This window comes from Urocampus carinirostris, chromosome 10 (genome assembly GCF_059441175.1).
Source record: "Urocampus carinirostris isolate Australia breed hairy pipefish chromosome 10, RoL_Ucar_1.0, whole genome shotgun sequence".
Classification (NCBI taxonomy): domain Eukaryota; kingdom Metazoa; phylum Chordata; class Actinopteri; order Syngnathiformes; family Syngnathidae; genus Urocampus; species Urocampus carinirostris.
The window spans coordinates 24,462,516-24,476,705 of record NC_142358.1 but is presented as its reverse complement, the minus strand read 5'-3'; the positions used below and the strand labels follow the sequence as shown (position 1 = coordinate 24,476,705).

At 39.1% G+C, this 14,190-nt stretch overlaps 1 protein-coding gene across 1 annotated transcript; it reads left to right on the top strand.

The window, feature by feature from the left end:
• Nucleotides 1–387: 387 nt before the first annotated feature.
• On the top strand, nt 388–13,228 carry itm2ca (integral membrane protein 2Ca). Its single transcript, XM_088345615.1, has 6 exons — nt 388–633; nt 4,689–4,835; nt 4,953–5,141; nt 7,503–7,613; nt 10,540–10,690; nt 12,302–13,228. The coding sequence occupies exons 1-6, from the start codon at nt 541–543 to the stop codon at nt 12,391–12,393; spliced, it is 783 nt and encodes a 260-aa protein (XP_088201741.1). The 5' UTR covers nt 388–540; the 3' UTR covers nt 12,394–13,228.
• Nucleotides 13,229–14,190: the final 962 nt, after the last annotated feature.

Below are 14,190 nucleotides of genomic sequence, written 5' to 3'. Positions count from 1 at the left end.
CTGATTCTGGCGGTAATGACTCATGCCGTAAAGCAGATCAAACCAATGAACATTCTCGAACCAGGGACATTTCACGTGTGAGGCGAATATGCTAACCACTGCACAACAGAAGCATAAATAAATAAAACAATAGAAATTGTGTTCAATACTTTTCAAAACAGTTATGATGGTATCACAAAAATACAACTCTTTTCTAACTTACATCTCACATGTGAAATGTCTTGACATCGGCACACCGTTTACGTCGCTGTTATGCACCTGACTTTCTGCGCATACAATATTGTTTTGGTTTTTAAATGAGGAAGTTATTTTTACCGCTAGGGGGCGCTAAAAATACACACTGTCCCTTTAAAAATGACAAAATATGGGCGGGGCTAAAACATACTTCCGGTAGAGCAAGCGACCGACAAACGGAAAGCGGTCGAGTTATTCAGTGGTGCCTCTCCTGTCACCGGAATCGTATTGTTTGTCTCCGACTCGTCAACATCATCCGCAGTCCACGAAGACCAACATATTTAGCTACCGAGAACACTCTGCAACATGGTGAAGATAACTTTCCAGCCTGTCGCAGGCCAGAAAGACGATAAACAAAATGAAGGCAACAAGACCGAAATCTTCGTCCCCCATTCAATGGTGAGTTCAAGTTCTCATTTTTTCCGGTTACCTGCGTTTGTTTTATTTTGACACGAGACCGTGTCGCCATTCTGTTGACGACAAAACCTACCCGAACGTCGATGGCTTCCGTTAACGCTTATTTAAGCTTCCATTCAACTGAGTAATAGCGTTTCCGCTATTTACTATTTGCTCCAAAACACGCTAACCTGACATCACAGTCCAGGACATAATTCGTATTTCTAACTACCCTCTTTTAACAGGGAAAACAAAAACCGTTCCTGCTTTGCTGCCAAGATGGCAGATGCAGCGAATCCTGCAGGATCGCATTAAAGTCTAAGAGCAGCTTCTCTCTCGTTGCAAGGTGACAACGGACACAAACCGCAGCGCTTTGTGTTCATCCCCAGACTTGGAGAGGAGACAAAATAGGCCTCGGTGGTGTGTCACGCTCGCAGCTGGTGTGAAATAAAAGCGTGGGATACGAGTACACAAAGGACTGCGTGTCCCACGATTTGTTTACGCATGCACATTTGTGTCCTATTTCTCACTCATCTAGTCTGTCCAACTATCTTCTTTCAGCGACACCACACATCAAAATGAGAAATGACAAATACAGCTAAACGCTGAGGGTGGGGAATACTGTAAATTTTGGTATCGATACGATCCAACACACCGGGTAGTATCGTTCAATGCCCATACTAATAGCTTGAAAACGTTATGGTCATTGGATAATAAACCCTTAAGTTTTGCAGACTTGTTTAGGGTGATGATGACCCTGAGAAACAAATGGTCACTTTAACAACAGGACAACTCGATATCTTCCATTTCGCAATATTTAGAAATTATTGGCCCTATAACAATAAGGGATGGGCAGGGCACCCTTATGATGCGGCAGGGGTAAACCAGTGAAAGCTGTCGGGCCCTGCTGTTGAACAGAAGAGTCTGTTGGGTCACCCTGACCCGAGTGACATGTCCGCTGTCTTGTGTCCCGTTTCATCTGGGGGTACGTAAGCATGACCAACTTGGGTGCAGAGGTGCTTAACTTGTTTGGGCATTTGGGTTGGCCATGGTCCAAAAATTGTATGTGTGTTTTTGGCTCCTTTTTTATTTTCTTTGTTTTTGTATGTGTTTGTCTTGCTGTTGGTCACCCCACTCGAGGGAGGTGACCGGGGTAGGTAGATAGCAATTATTGTCAGTAAGAAGCCCTTTTATTTCTGTGGCCATGGTGACAACGGATTTACAGGGTTTTGCTCTGGAACATTAACATGTTAACATTTTTACTTGCAGCTCGTTGCGCTCTGCAGGTTGAGTTTTTGATCATGTAATTATGTGAATTTGAGGTGTTGCCACAGTAGCAGACCACTTAACCACATAAATTACACCTAGTGTTCTTTTCTGTAGTTAAAAATCCACATTGCGCTGCGTTTTCTATCTAGGGGCTAAACGTGTGTCTGTCAGTCACCTGCTCATGCACAGACTTAATGAGTTGTGATACATGCTGAGTGAGAGAGGAGCTTCCTTATCTATGCAGAGAGAAAACTAGTGGAAGAACGAATAATAGTTCTTGGGATATGAATATAGATGCGATCCAAGGACTCGCTTGGTATCGATAATATAGATATTTGTAACTATACACCCACCCCTACTAAAGGTCTCCATGCAAATACCCATCAGCAGTCATTTTTTTCTAGCGCTGCCCTCCTTTAAATTTCTGCATGCACACACCCATCAGCAGTTTATTCTTCCATTTGATTCGTCATGAGCACCTCAAAGCAGCTACTAAATAGTGACACGCTGCCAACATAAGACGTGTGCAAGTGATGCTGGCAGAAGGGCTGTGAGACTGGAGGCGGCGACGCAGGTTTTACAGCATCTTGGCCTCTTCTTTGCCAAGTACTCGCATCACTTCCTGTGGCGCTTGCGACACGGGTAATATTAGACACAATTTACAAAGAAGGAAATTGATTCCGCCGCACAAGAAGAGGGCCATGTGAAAACGTTTTTGTGACAAACTGTAACAATAACCCCTGTTAATTTGCAGGAATAAATACACAAATCCTAACTGGGGATGGGAAATGTATAGGTAAAGTATTATAATTAGGGCTTAGTATCAATGTTAATTCCATAAATTGATTTACCTCTGAATGTTTATCAGTTATTATAAATATACAAAAATATTTGTAATTTTGCCTCAGCAGACAATGTTGCTCAATATTTAAGGCCAGAAATGATGAAATCATCTGATTTTATATAGCGCTTTTCAAGTCAATGAAGACTTCCCAAAGTGCTTTACAATGTGCTTCACATTTCCCAATAGCGGCCGTGCAGCCATGTAAGGCGCTAACCTGCTTATTAGGGGCATTAGGGGTTCAGTGTCTTACTCAAGGACACTTCGACATGTAACACGGAGGAGCCGGGATTCGAACTGCGATCTCTTGATCCCAAGACAAGTGCGTGACTCAGTGGGACATATTGTGTATTATTTAGCACCTGATAAAATAACCATTAGTTTAAAAAAATAGATACATTTATTTGAATAGTAAGCAAAAATACATGAACTTTCATCCATCCATCCATTATCCGCACTGCTTATCCTCAGTAGGGTCGCGGTTGTGCTGGAGCCCATCCCAACCATCCTCGGGCAGTGGGCAAGGGAAACCCTGAACTGGTTGCCAGCCAGTCGCAGGGCACACAGGGACAGACATTTTGCTTGCTCATTCACATCTAGGGACAATTTGGACCGGCCAATTAACCTGACAAGCATGTTTTTGGAATGTGGGGGGAAACTGGAGTGCCTGGAGGAAACCCATGCAAATATGGGGAGAACATGCAAACCACACAGGAGGTTCAATTTCATGACCTCAGAACTGTGCTACACATGCCCTAACCACTGCCCTGCAATGCCGCCCAACTTTCATACAAACATGCATTATTTTTTTAAATACTCGTAAGCAAATAAATTTGTGTTTATTTTACATATCATGAAGTTTACCTAGTAGAAGCTGACATGATTGTCTACTATCATGCTACTCTTTTCAAAAATCAAAAAGCAGGGGAAAAATTGATAAAGAAAGAATGTGCAATTTGGTCACTTTGAGTCTCCGTAGTTTGTAGTTTTCCTTGTTCTATGTAGCACTCGTTTTTGGTTGCGCTACACAAAAGTTAAATCTATTAGAACAATATCCAATTATTGAAGGAAAAAAAAGTTCCAGGCGGACTAGTAAAGTTTAAACATTAATATGAAAAATTATCTTTACACTTACTTTTTCAAACTACAATTAAAGAAGAAAATGGTAACAAAAGTAAGTATTGAAATAGGCCAACATGTCTCTAATAATTTTTGTTAAAATAAGGAAAAAAATTAAAAAAAGAAAATATCTGTGCGATGAATATGTCTTAATTTTGCAAAAAATTCAGGTAAATAAGAGAATGATAATAATCAAGTAAAATAAGAAATCAAAGTAGTCAAAATAATCAGCCAATTGCTATAATAAGTACTAGTACTATTATTGTGAAATATTAAAAATATTTCAGTAGCTCAGGAGGTAAAGCTCTTGTCTTGGGATCAAGAGGTCGCAGGTTCGATTCCCAGCGCCTACGTGTTACGTGTGTGAATGTGTAAGTGAGAAGCACAATGTAAAGTGCATTTGGAGGTCTTCAGTGGCTTGTAAAGTGCTATATAAATCCAGACCATAAAAAAATCCCTAACTTTAAGTGAATGAAATAAAATAACAAAATAAGAGCACATTGGGGTTTGTTCAAGATATTCAGCACTTGTAGTTGATGCCGACTGTAAATCTCATGCACCAAACTAAGGCAAATAAATATTTCATCCTTCCTTTAGTCGTCTTACTTTATAGTAAGATAATGCTATTCCTAACCAATGCATTAATGATCAACCTTCAAACTACTAACAGAGAAACAACATGTCCAAGCAAGAAATATTGTGTTTTCCTTGAGGGTTTAACATAATTGATAATAATCATATTGATAATAATAAACATAACGAATAAGTAAATACTGTCTATGCTTGCAAAGGGAGATCAAACTGTTTTATGATTTTATTTTTTTCCCAGGAGGAGGAGGACGAGCTTGTCCTACCACTGCAGGCAAAGAAGTCTCCACTCAATGGGCTTTGCTGCCTGACCTTCGGCCTGGTGATCTTCATGGCCGGGCTGGTCCTCTCCTCCATCTACGTGTACCGCTACTACTTCATCCCTCATGTAGGTCACCTTTTTTGGGCTTACAGCAATACATGCATTTCTGTTAAAAAGTGGCCTGTTGTTAAAATTTTACGTAAGATTTAATTCACATTTCCTCGGGAAAATGCTTGCAAACAGGCCCCAGAGGAGAACCTGTTCCACTGCAAGGTGGTGTACGAGGACTCCATGTACGCGCCGCTGCGTGGGCGACAGGAACTGGCGGAAAACGTGGGCATCTACTTAGCCGACAACTACGAGAAGATCTCCGTGCCGGTGCCTCACTTTGGAGGCAGCGATCCTGCTGACATCATCCACGATTTCCACAAAGTGAGCAAGCACCTTGCGATTTGGACTCGGCTTGAGGCACTTTTCAGGCACTAAAATATGCTGAGCATTTATTTTACCAATTATTTTTCAATTATTTTGAATTCTATATTGTATTTGCCTGAGTCATGTTATCAGTCAAGTTAGTCATATCATATTTTAACACATTTCACAATTGTAAGCATTTTTGAATTGTCCAATGGGCGCACCAACCTGTGCCCGAGGTCACCACGTATCTGTTAAAAAAACATTTGGGTTCAGAAGATTGCTAACATTTGATGTGTTGTTTTATTTTTCTAGAATTTACAGAAAAGTGCTTTTTATTGGCAATAGAGTAATTCCTTGTTTTTTGCAGGGATTACGTTCCAAAAGAACCTGCGATAGGTTAAATCGGTGTTGTAAAAGCCTTTCTTTTTTTCTTTTTTTTACAAAAAAAATACAATTAAATACACTAATATTTTTTACAGTCTCAATAATGTATTATAACAAAAAATACTGTATGAACCTTTATCATTTCTCTTTACAAATATCTACTGTACCGCCAAATAATAATAAGCGGGTGACTTATTAGCCAATCAGAATAAAGACCACAATGCAGGATGCAAATCCATGAATTGAGAAGCCTTGACAAGTAAATCGCTTTATAGTGGGGGATTATTTAATCTGTTTTCTAACTAGATGGTGTTATGAGTGCACTGCAGGAAAGAGGTCTAAATATAGTATAAGCTAGAGCTTTTGTTGGTGATCGGAATTAGTGGGGAGGTGTTGTAAAAGGATAGTGGGATGTTTGGATGCGTTCTAAGAGATGGGCAGGGCACCAGTATGATGCGGCAGGGGTAAACCAGTGAAATCTGTCGGGCCCTGCTGTTGAACAGAAGAGTGTGTTGTGTCACCCTGACCCGAGTGACATGGCCACTTTCTTGTGTCCCGCTTCACCTGGAGGGACGAAAGCATGATCGACTTGGGTGCCGAGGTGCTTAACTTGTTTGGGCATTTGGGTTGGCCATGTTCCACAAAATTTGTGTGTGTTTTTTGCTACTTTTTCCCTTTGTTTTGATTTTTTTTGTTTTTGTATGCTGTTGGTCACCCCTCTCGAGGGATATGACAAGGGTAGATAGATAGATAGATAGTTTTCTAACTGGAACAAGACATCATAAACATTATCGGTATCTTTTTCATATAATAATATCCTAATATTGACCCTGGATCATATACATATAGTGGAAGTTAACTTATTGAAACCTTGTGGTAGAATCAAATTAACATAGTAACTACATCTTTATAACCTTATGCCATTTATTTCAGAATTACATCTTATGAAATTGGTAGCCCTTTACGTTAATCAGTTGCAAAGAAGTCGTTTTGAGGTTAAAACAGCTTGGTGACCCTAGGTCTAATTCAAGTCAAGTCATTTTTATTTGTATAGCCCTTAATCACAAGGCGTCTCAAAGGGCTGCACAGGTTATTGCACAGACTATTATTTCAGACTATTATTACAACATCCCCCGATCTGGAACCAACATGAGGGCAAGGAAAAACTCAAAAACCCCAACATGAGGAAAATGAAGAAACCTTGAGAAGGGACCGCACATGTGGCATCCCCCTTTCAGGATGATCAGGCTGCAATGGATGTTCCAATTACAAATAGTACAGAGATATTGTTAACAAAAAATATATGTTATTCATATGCTATGGAGTAGAAGTGTGTTTTAAGCTTAGATTTAAACATTTCCACTGAGGTTGCACATCGAATCTCAGGGGGAAGAGCATTCCACAGCATCGGTGCCCGGATGGAGAACGCTCTCGAACCTGCGGAACACTTCTTGGCTCTTGGGATCACCAGTAGACCAGTGCTTTCAGAACGAAGGCTTCGGACCGGAACATAGGGGGAATTCAAATCTGAAAGATATGAGGGAGCAAGTCCATGTATGATTTTGTATAATACCAAAAGAACCTTGAAATCACATCTTAGGCTAACAGGGAGCCAACGCAGGTTAGCCAAAATCGGCGTAATGTGATCGGACTTTCTTGTCCTGGTTAAAAGCCTCGCTGCAGCATTTTGTACCATCAGGTCTAATATATTATACGCACCACTAACATAGGCCCATAGCTCTCACTTTTCAAAGGATTTACCTAAAATTGGGTGATGATCAAAGAACAGCAATACTATTGGCCGAGTGCATAACAGTCAAGAGAACGGACTGACACCCTATGCAATCCCCTTTACAGGTGTCCAATGTCAAAAACGGGAACAAGCAGAATAAACTTGATAAGCTTACTTTCTATTAAAATGACTTTCAAACAGTACAAACCCATTTCTTTTTTTTATCTTTATCTTTAATAAACATACTTTTTTTTCCCCAGGGATTAACCGCCTACCATGACCTTGCCCTGGACAAGTGCTACGTGATTGAGCTCAACACCACCATTGTGATGCCCCCGCGCAATCTCCGGGAACTTCTCATCAATGTCAAGGTAATGCATGAATTGTTTCTTGGCAGAGACCCAACAGGTAAAATAGAGACCCCAAAATAAGCATGAAACTGTTTATAGGAGCTCAAAGAAAATGGAGTTGCCTACATTCCAGCGTCAGGCTCGTCACAGTACACTTATAATAGCCAAACATCAAATTGATTAAATGTGTTAAACCTTAATGAGTGTGATTTCTTTACAAATAGAATGTTGAAACCTGCAGCTTGAAAAGGGGATCTGAGCCGTAGAATTGCATGTTTTATATTCTATATTTGGCCGTTGAATTTTTAAATCTGGAAAATTTCACCTTCTGGTATCCCATCATAAACTCATGCCTGTTTGTCCCCTCATATTTCACATTTCAATCTGGAACACTGTGTTCTTTTTGTTAAAAAAAAAAAAAAAAGTGTTTTTAGGCAGTGAATCTGGGAATCAGTGTTTGTCTTATCTCGCATCTGTTTTATTTTTATCTTCAGAATTTCTTGGGAGTTGTTGGGCTTAACTGAGACTTTGACTGTCATACTTTGAACCATATCATGCGTGTCATTTGGGGGGAAAAAGGCATGAATACTCAATACTCAACTCTCAAATGAGCCAGGATTAAATTAGAAAGTAAAATATTTTTTAATTCTCATAACGGTGAAAATTCAAAAGATCTCGTTGGCAAACGCTGTATTTCCTTTTTTAATATTTACTAAATTTGAAATGTTTTTTCTCATTAAATCAGAAACATAACTTTCAAAATGAGTGAAACTGTCAGATGGTGGCTATTAGAAATGTATATATTTAAAATATATATATCACATAATCACATGAACAAAAACTTAATATAAAATATACCCAACAATATACAAAATTAAGAAAACTAAAGCAGACACAAAATGTTCAAGATAAATTAAAAATACAGTAAAACAAGGAAAAAAAAATAAATGATCAATTTTTTATAAAATAGCTGATGTCAGATAATGTTTCTCATTATGTATCATATAACAAAAAAATAATACTTACAATGAGCAGAATTTTCAGCTTTTTATCTACTTTATTAGATCAATTGAAAAGACAGTTGGTTGGATCCCTTAACCACCATATACTGTGGTTTGTCTTGGGGAAGGACCGCCTGGTGGCGCCCATCCCTCACCAGGCCAACATAGTAAGAAAAATATTTTTCAATGTGTAAAATTTAATTTGCCAGTAAGAATTACCCCGCACCTGTAGAAATAACAGTAGAAAAGGTTAAAGAGAATCAAACTAGAATTTTATTACATCATTGTAGGCTTGGGAATCCCTAAATATATTGCACAGTGTGGGCAAGCTACGGCCCACGGGCCACATATTAAAAATATAATGACAATATGTGGAAATGGTAAAAAATGACTGTTAATGAAAATCTTTTGAATTATTTCCAGTGTCCCCAACATTCAGACAATTTTTTTGACTTGCTATTTTTATCACTTTTATTTTATTTATCAAGATATTAATCAAACTGAATAAAAAAAAAACTTTTGAGACAGCCATATTGCATTTGGAGTTTTTCCAATGCATATGATCAAATTGAGGGCTTTAAAAAGGGACCTAATTTATTACTTTATCTAAATTCTTTGTGTAGGAGTTTAGACTATATAGGTACATATAAAAAAAAAATCCTCCCTTTTGACAATCGTTCTAACCCAATGCGGTCCGCGACTCAGTTTGCCCACTCCTGTGTAAATTTATATAATATTTATATGGTTCCTCCTTCGAGGGATTTTCCCTTAATGCATCTCTTATTTGCCAATTTTCCATTGGCTTGTCAGCAATGTTCCCTCTAAACTGCGCGCGTGCGCAATCGCGCACTGCCGGCACATTCTCAGCGCACAAGAAAATCTAGCTAGCTCACAAAAATGAGGGCTCAAAATTGCTAATTGAGAAGCAAATTAAGTCAAAGTTACAGCGCATGAAGGTAAAAATAGACTGGTTCCACTGACATTGTGTTCTAAAGGCGGTATTTTGAAGTCAAGGTCCAAGTAGAACGAAGTTGAGTAAAGTCAGTAGAGTTTTTCGAGAACCGGCTTCTACGGCTCAGCTCACTAAAAAGAACCGGCTCTTTCGGGTCCTAAACAGCTCTTCAGGTTTTTTTTGCTTCTTTAATCCCAACATGACCAAATATTATGTAAAATTATGCACAAAATGACTTAAAGGAAGGGGGGAATAGAACAAAAAAGAAAAAAATACCAAAATGAAAAAGTAGTGAAAAGCTGAGAAAAAAAGAAACAAAAGGAAGAGAAAAAGGAAGGAAAAATTTAGAAAAAAAACAGAACAAAAAGAAAAGAAAGAAACAAAGGAAAAAAGCAAATAGAGAACAAAAAGAAAAAAGTAACAGCGAGGAAAAAATAAATACAGTGAGATTTTTTTTAAAGGAACTTTTAAAAAAAAAAAAAGTAGAAAAAACACGGAAAAAAAGTTTGTGTTGCATTCAAATAATTTCCAATTATATCAAGTGAATCTTGTTGCAAACATTGTACTTCCACTAAAAAATGTGATTAAGTTCAGTTCTGTATCTTGCAACCGACTAATTAAGCCCCCAAAAATGTTAGTATTATGCGACAATATCAGGAAAAAAAAGAAATGGATATCTTGTGAAAGAATTGTAAAAACAAAACGACGTTTGTAGGCCGTACAACCTTTGCAATAGTACATGAGTCATTTCTTTCAAAAGAGAAAAATAATTTTGCAGTGCCGGAAACTCAGCAAAATGTCACTTGATGTCAAGTTTTGGACATGTTTGATAATGATTTAGTTGCCACACTTGGGATTGCTGTTGCTCACTGTTGTTTCAAGCGACTTTGTGTGAACGCTCAGACCCGTGGAAAATTAGAGGGAACATTGCTTGTCAGTAACCTTCTTCTCCCAAATAAACTAATTCACTTTGCATTTCCTTTTGGACTTGTAGAAAGGGACATATCTGCCTCAGACATACATCATTCATGAAGAAATGGTGGTGACCGGCAAAGTTCACAACATGCGCCAGCTGGGCCCCTTCATCTACCGCCTTTGCAACGGGAAAGACACGTACCGCTTGAACCGCCGCGTTTCCCGCAGACGTGAGTAGCTACAAGCTGCTACTTTTTTTGCTACAATTTAATCACTGCGGCTTTAAATAAAATGCGTCATATTTCTTTTTTTTCGTGGCGGCACCAAGGAAAACAGAGAGCTACTCTTTTCACAAAGCATTCGCTTTTAATACTAAACACGGTGTTGTCTGGAACCATTTATGATGCCCTTCCAGAGACATTAGTACATTATTTTACCAACATTATCCATGTAAAACAGGAAAAAAATGGGAAGTTTTACAGTACCTTTTTCAATATTTACAACATACGATATTTCTACTGTTTCACCCCTAAATCGAGCCCTCAATTTATACATTTGAATGAAAAAGCAGTAGAAGTTATCTATCATAAACGGTTCTCTTTCGGTACCATTTAAGTCATTGTTACCAGTTTCCTTAAATGCAAATTCAAGTTGGTCTGTACCACGGTAACCACCAATTACAACAACACGAAAAGACGACTTCTCACCTCTGTGTTGCAATCTGGCACTATTCTCCACAGTATGGTTGCCCTGGCACTGTCACCTAGAAATATAAAGCTCAAATTTTACGCAACGTGGCCCTTATTTTCATTTGGGGCAATGGTGAATATGTACTTATTTTTATTATCGCCATCTTGAATGGTCCAAAAACACGTGACGTAAACAACTACAACTAATAAGGTGTGCTCTGTATTCCGGAATTTGCACTAATCTCAAAAACGCATCGTAGGGTGGTCAGTAACTCTGTTTTGGATTTCAAACCATTTGCGCTGGAGATAAGTTCTTAGGCCAATTATTATGTTCGGGTCGGGCCTGACTTCACTCTTGCTGACTTTTAGAAAAAAATATATATGTTTATTAAAATGTACAGTATACTCAAAGGATGTGTATAGACTTAACTTAAAAGGAAAAGAGTGTAATGCCTTGTCTGTGTCAGAGCTAGCAGTGTGGGCCATGGTTTACAAGAAAGACCTTGATTAAATAAGTATCTTTTCACAACTTGCGCTGAGGTATTTCGAGGCCGTGAGTAGTTTTGGCCACGAAAGACCGTAGTCTACAAAATAAAACAGATGTTACTTCATCACAACACGTACTCTACTAAACTCTTGCAAGGCCAATTCAAAGAACTCCTTCCTGTCTATTATCCACCTGTCATTGTTCTTTATTGTCTGTCGGCCTCTCTCTTTTAATGTGCCGCGCTAGATTCTTAAGGATGTGCTGTGGTTTATGGCCCAATTTTCAACCCTTTAAAAAGGACAGCGTAAAAATGTTCCCGTCAACTCTTGAAAACAATCCGTCAATGATCGAAAACTGTCGGTTAATGGAACCTCTACAGATACAGAAATATGCAAGATTTAAAGGTTTATAAATTCTTGTTTAACTTATATTCCGTTATTCGAAAGTTATCTTAAATTTCCTAACATCAATCACCTCTCCTCACAAATCCTCGCAAGCAAATTATGAATTTTATATTTGGGTTTAAGGCTCGGTCCTGCAAATCAATTGAGTTTGTCGGACTCTATCAGGGTCGGGCTTTAGTACTCCCGGGGCCTGGGTTGAGTCAGGCTGGATTCTATTCAGCCCGATTCTTACCTCTAATCTGCGGTGCGTTTCCTTTCCAGGCATGACCAAGCGAGAGACAAAGGATTGTCACCGCATTCGTCATTTCGAGAACACGTTCGTGGTGGAGACCCTCATCTGCGACAACATGTAGGCGGGACAGTCGCAGTCTTGGCCCTGGAAGCCCATCCAGAGCACGTCCCATTCACCTCCCCAGCTACTGTAGCACCATTTGCATTTGATCATGTTGCACTTTACCGCTCATTTCACATCCTATGTTCTTCCTTATCCTGTCTCCTTTTTCCACCTCAGGCAAATATTTGTCCTAGCATATGATGCAATAATAAGCTCCAAGTTTCTCTCACAGGATTTCCATGTAGCCAAAGCCTTTGGCCTCTTCATTTGAGAGTACTGCGATGGTTACTGTTGTTAGGAGGGATAAGTGTCTCTGTGTTGTCAAAGCGACCTTTTTTCTCCCACCGCACCGGAGGCTTTTTTTCATCCATGTGTTTTGTAATCCTACAAAACGTGAACATCTTTTTTGGCATATCATCATTTGCTCTTTGATCTTCGGACTGCAAAAAAAAAACTACTGATGATTAGTTGCTTGTGTTTTGCTTCCGCTTTTCCCATCTTTACTATCATTGTACAAAGAAAACAACATCGCTAGGCATTTAATGGGCATGGCTTCCATTATTGAAACCAAAAGCCATATTAGTTTCAATGCCCTTCATATTTCCGAGTAAATTATTTTCAAAATGCATTTGTGAATCCTATACTACTGTATAAGTTTTCCCCTTGCATGTGTTTTTGCTATTTGGTAAACAGTTTTGGAAAATGCATAAAGCCTTAGTCAAGATTAGAAGATTGGATTAATGTCATGACTAAAATGGTATATTATTTGATGTTAGATAAATACACCCAACACTGATCTGTATATATTCCCTACATATAAAATCTTATCTGTGAATAAAGTTTAAAAAAGAAAATCTGTCTGTGATTTATCAGCATAACCCGCAGGGAAATTGATAGTGTTTTTGTTTGGGATTTATATCTGTTTCTCTGTCTGTGTGTCCGTCTATCCACGAAAAAGGGTAAGACGTTTAGATATATAACCATCTTTCACAGGCGGTCTTGTAGGTTAGCCTGGATGTGAAAGATGCCCCAAAAAGGCTGACTCGGCAATGTTAGTTTTGTTGACTGTATTTTTTTCTTCAAAAAAGATGAAGAGGATGACTGACCGGCTGCGTTTACACTTCCAGTTTTCTTTTGTTTTTTTTGTTGGATTCTTTGCATCTTGAGGGTTTTCCTTTAAAAACAAAACATATGTTGAAAATTACATATTTGGGCTGTCAGTATCCCTATTTCAGGATTTTAATCCCCATCTGGACTCAGTCTTACTCTTAGGATTTTGTGCCAATGACCCTGACAAAAAGGAAAATGCCACCCCAAAAATGGTCTCCCGTCTAAACGCAGGTGATGCTCTAATGGTGCACAGCCATTCTTAAGTACAGTGATTACCATATTAGTATGGTAATCGAAATTTCTGATATCTGGAAATTATTTACCGGGGGCAGCACGGCGGCGCAGTGGTTAGCGCATGTGCGGCACAGTTATGAGGTCATGAGATCGAACCTCCCATGTGGAGTTTGCATGTTCTCCCCGTGCTTGCGTGGGTTTCCTCCGGGCACTCCAGTTTCCTCCCACATTCCAAAAACATGCATGTCAGGTCAATTGCCCGTTCCAAATTGTCCCTAGGTGTGAATGAGCGAGCGAATTGTCTCCCTGTGTGCCCTGCGACTGGCTGGCAACCAGTTTAGGGTGTCTCCTGCCCACTGCCCTAAGATAGCTGGGATGGGCTCCAGCACCCCCGCGGCCCTATTGAGGATAAGCGGTGCAGATAATGGATGGATGGAGTAATACTGCGTAAAATTTGACCATTAGATGTCAT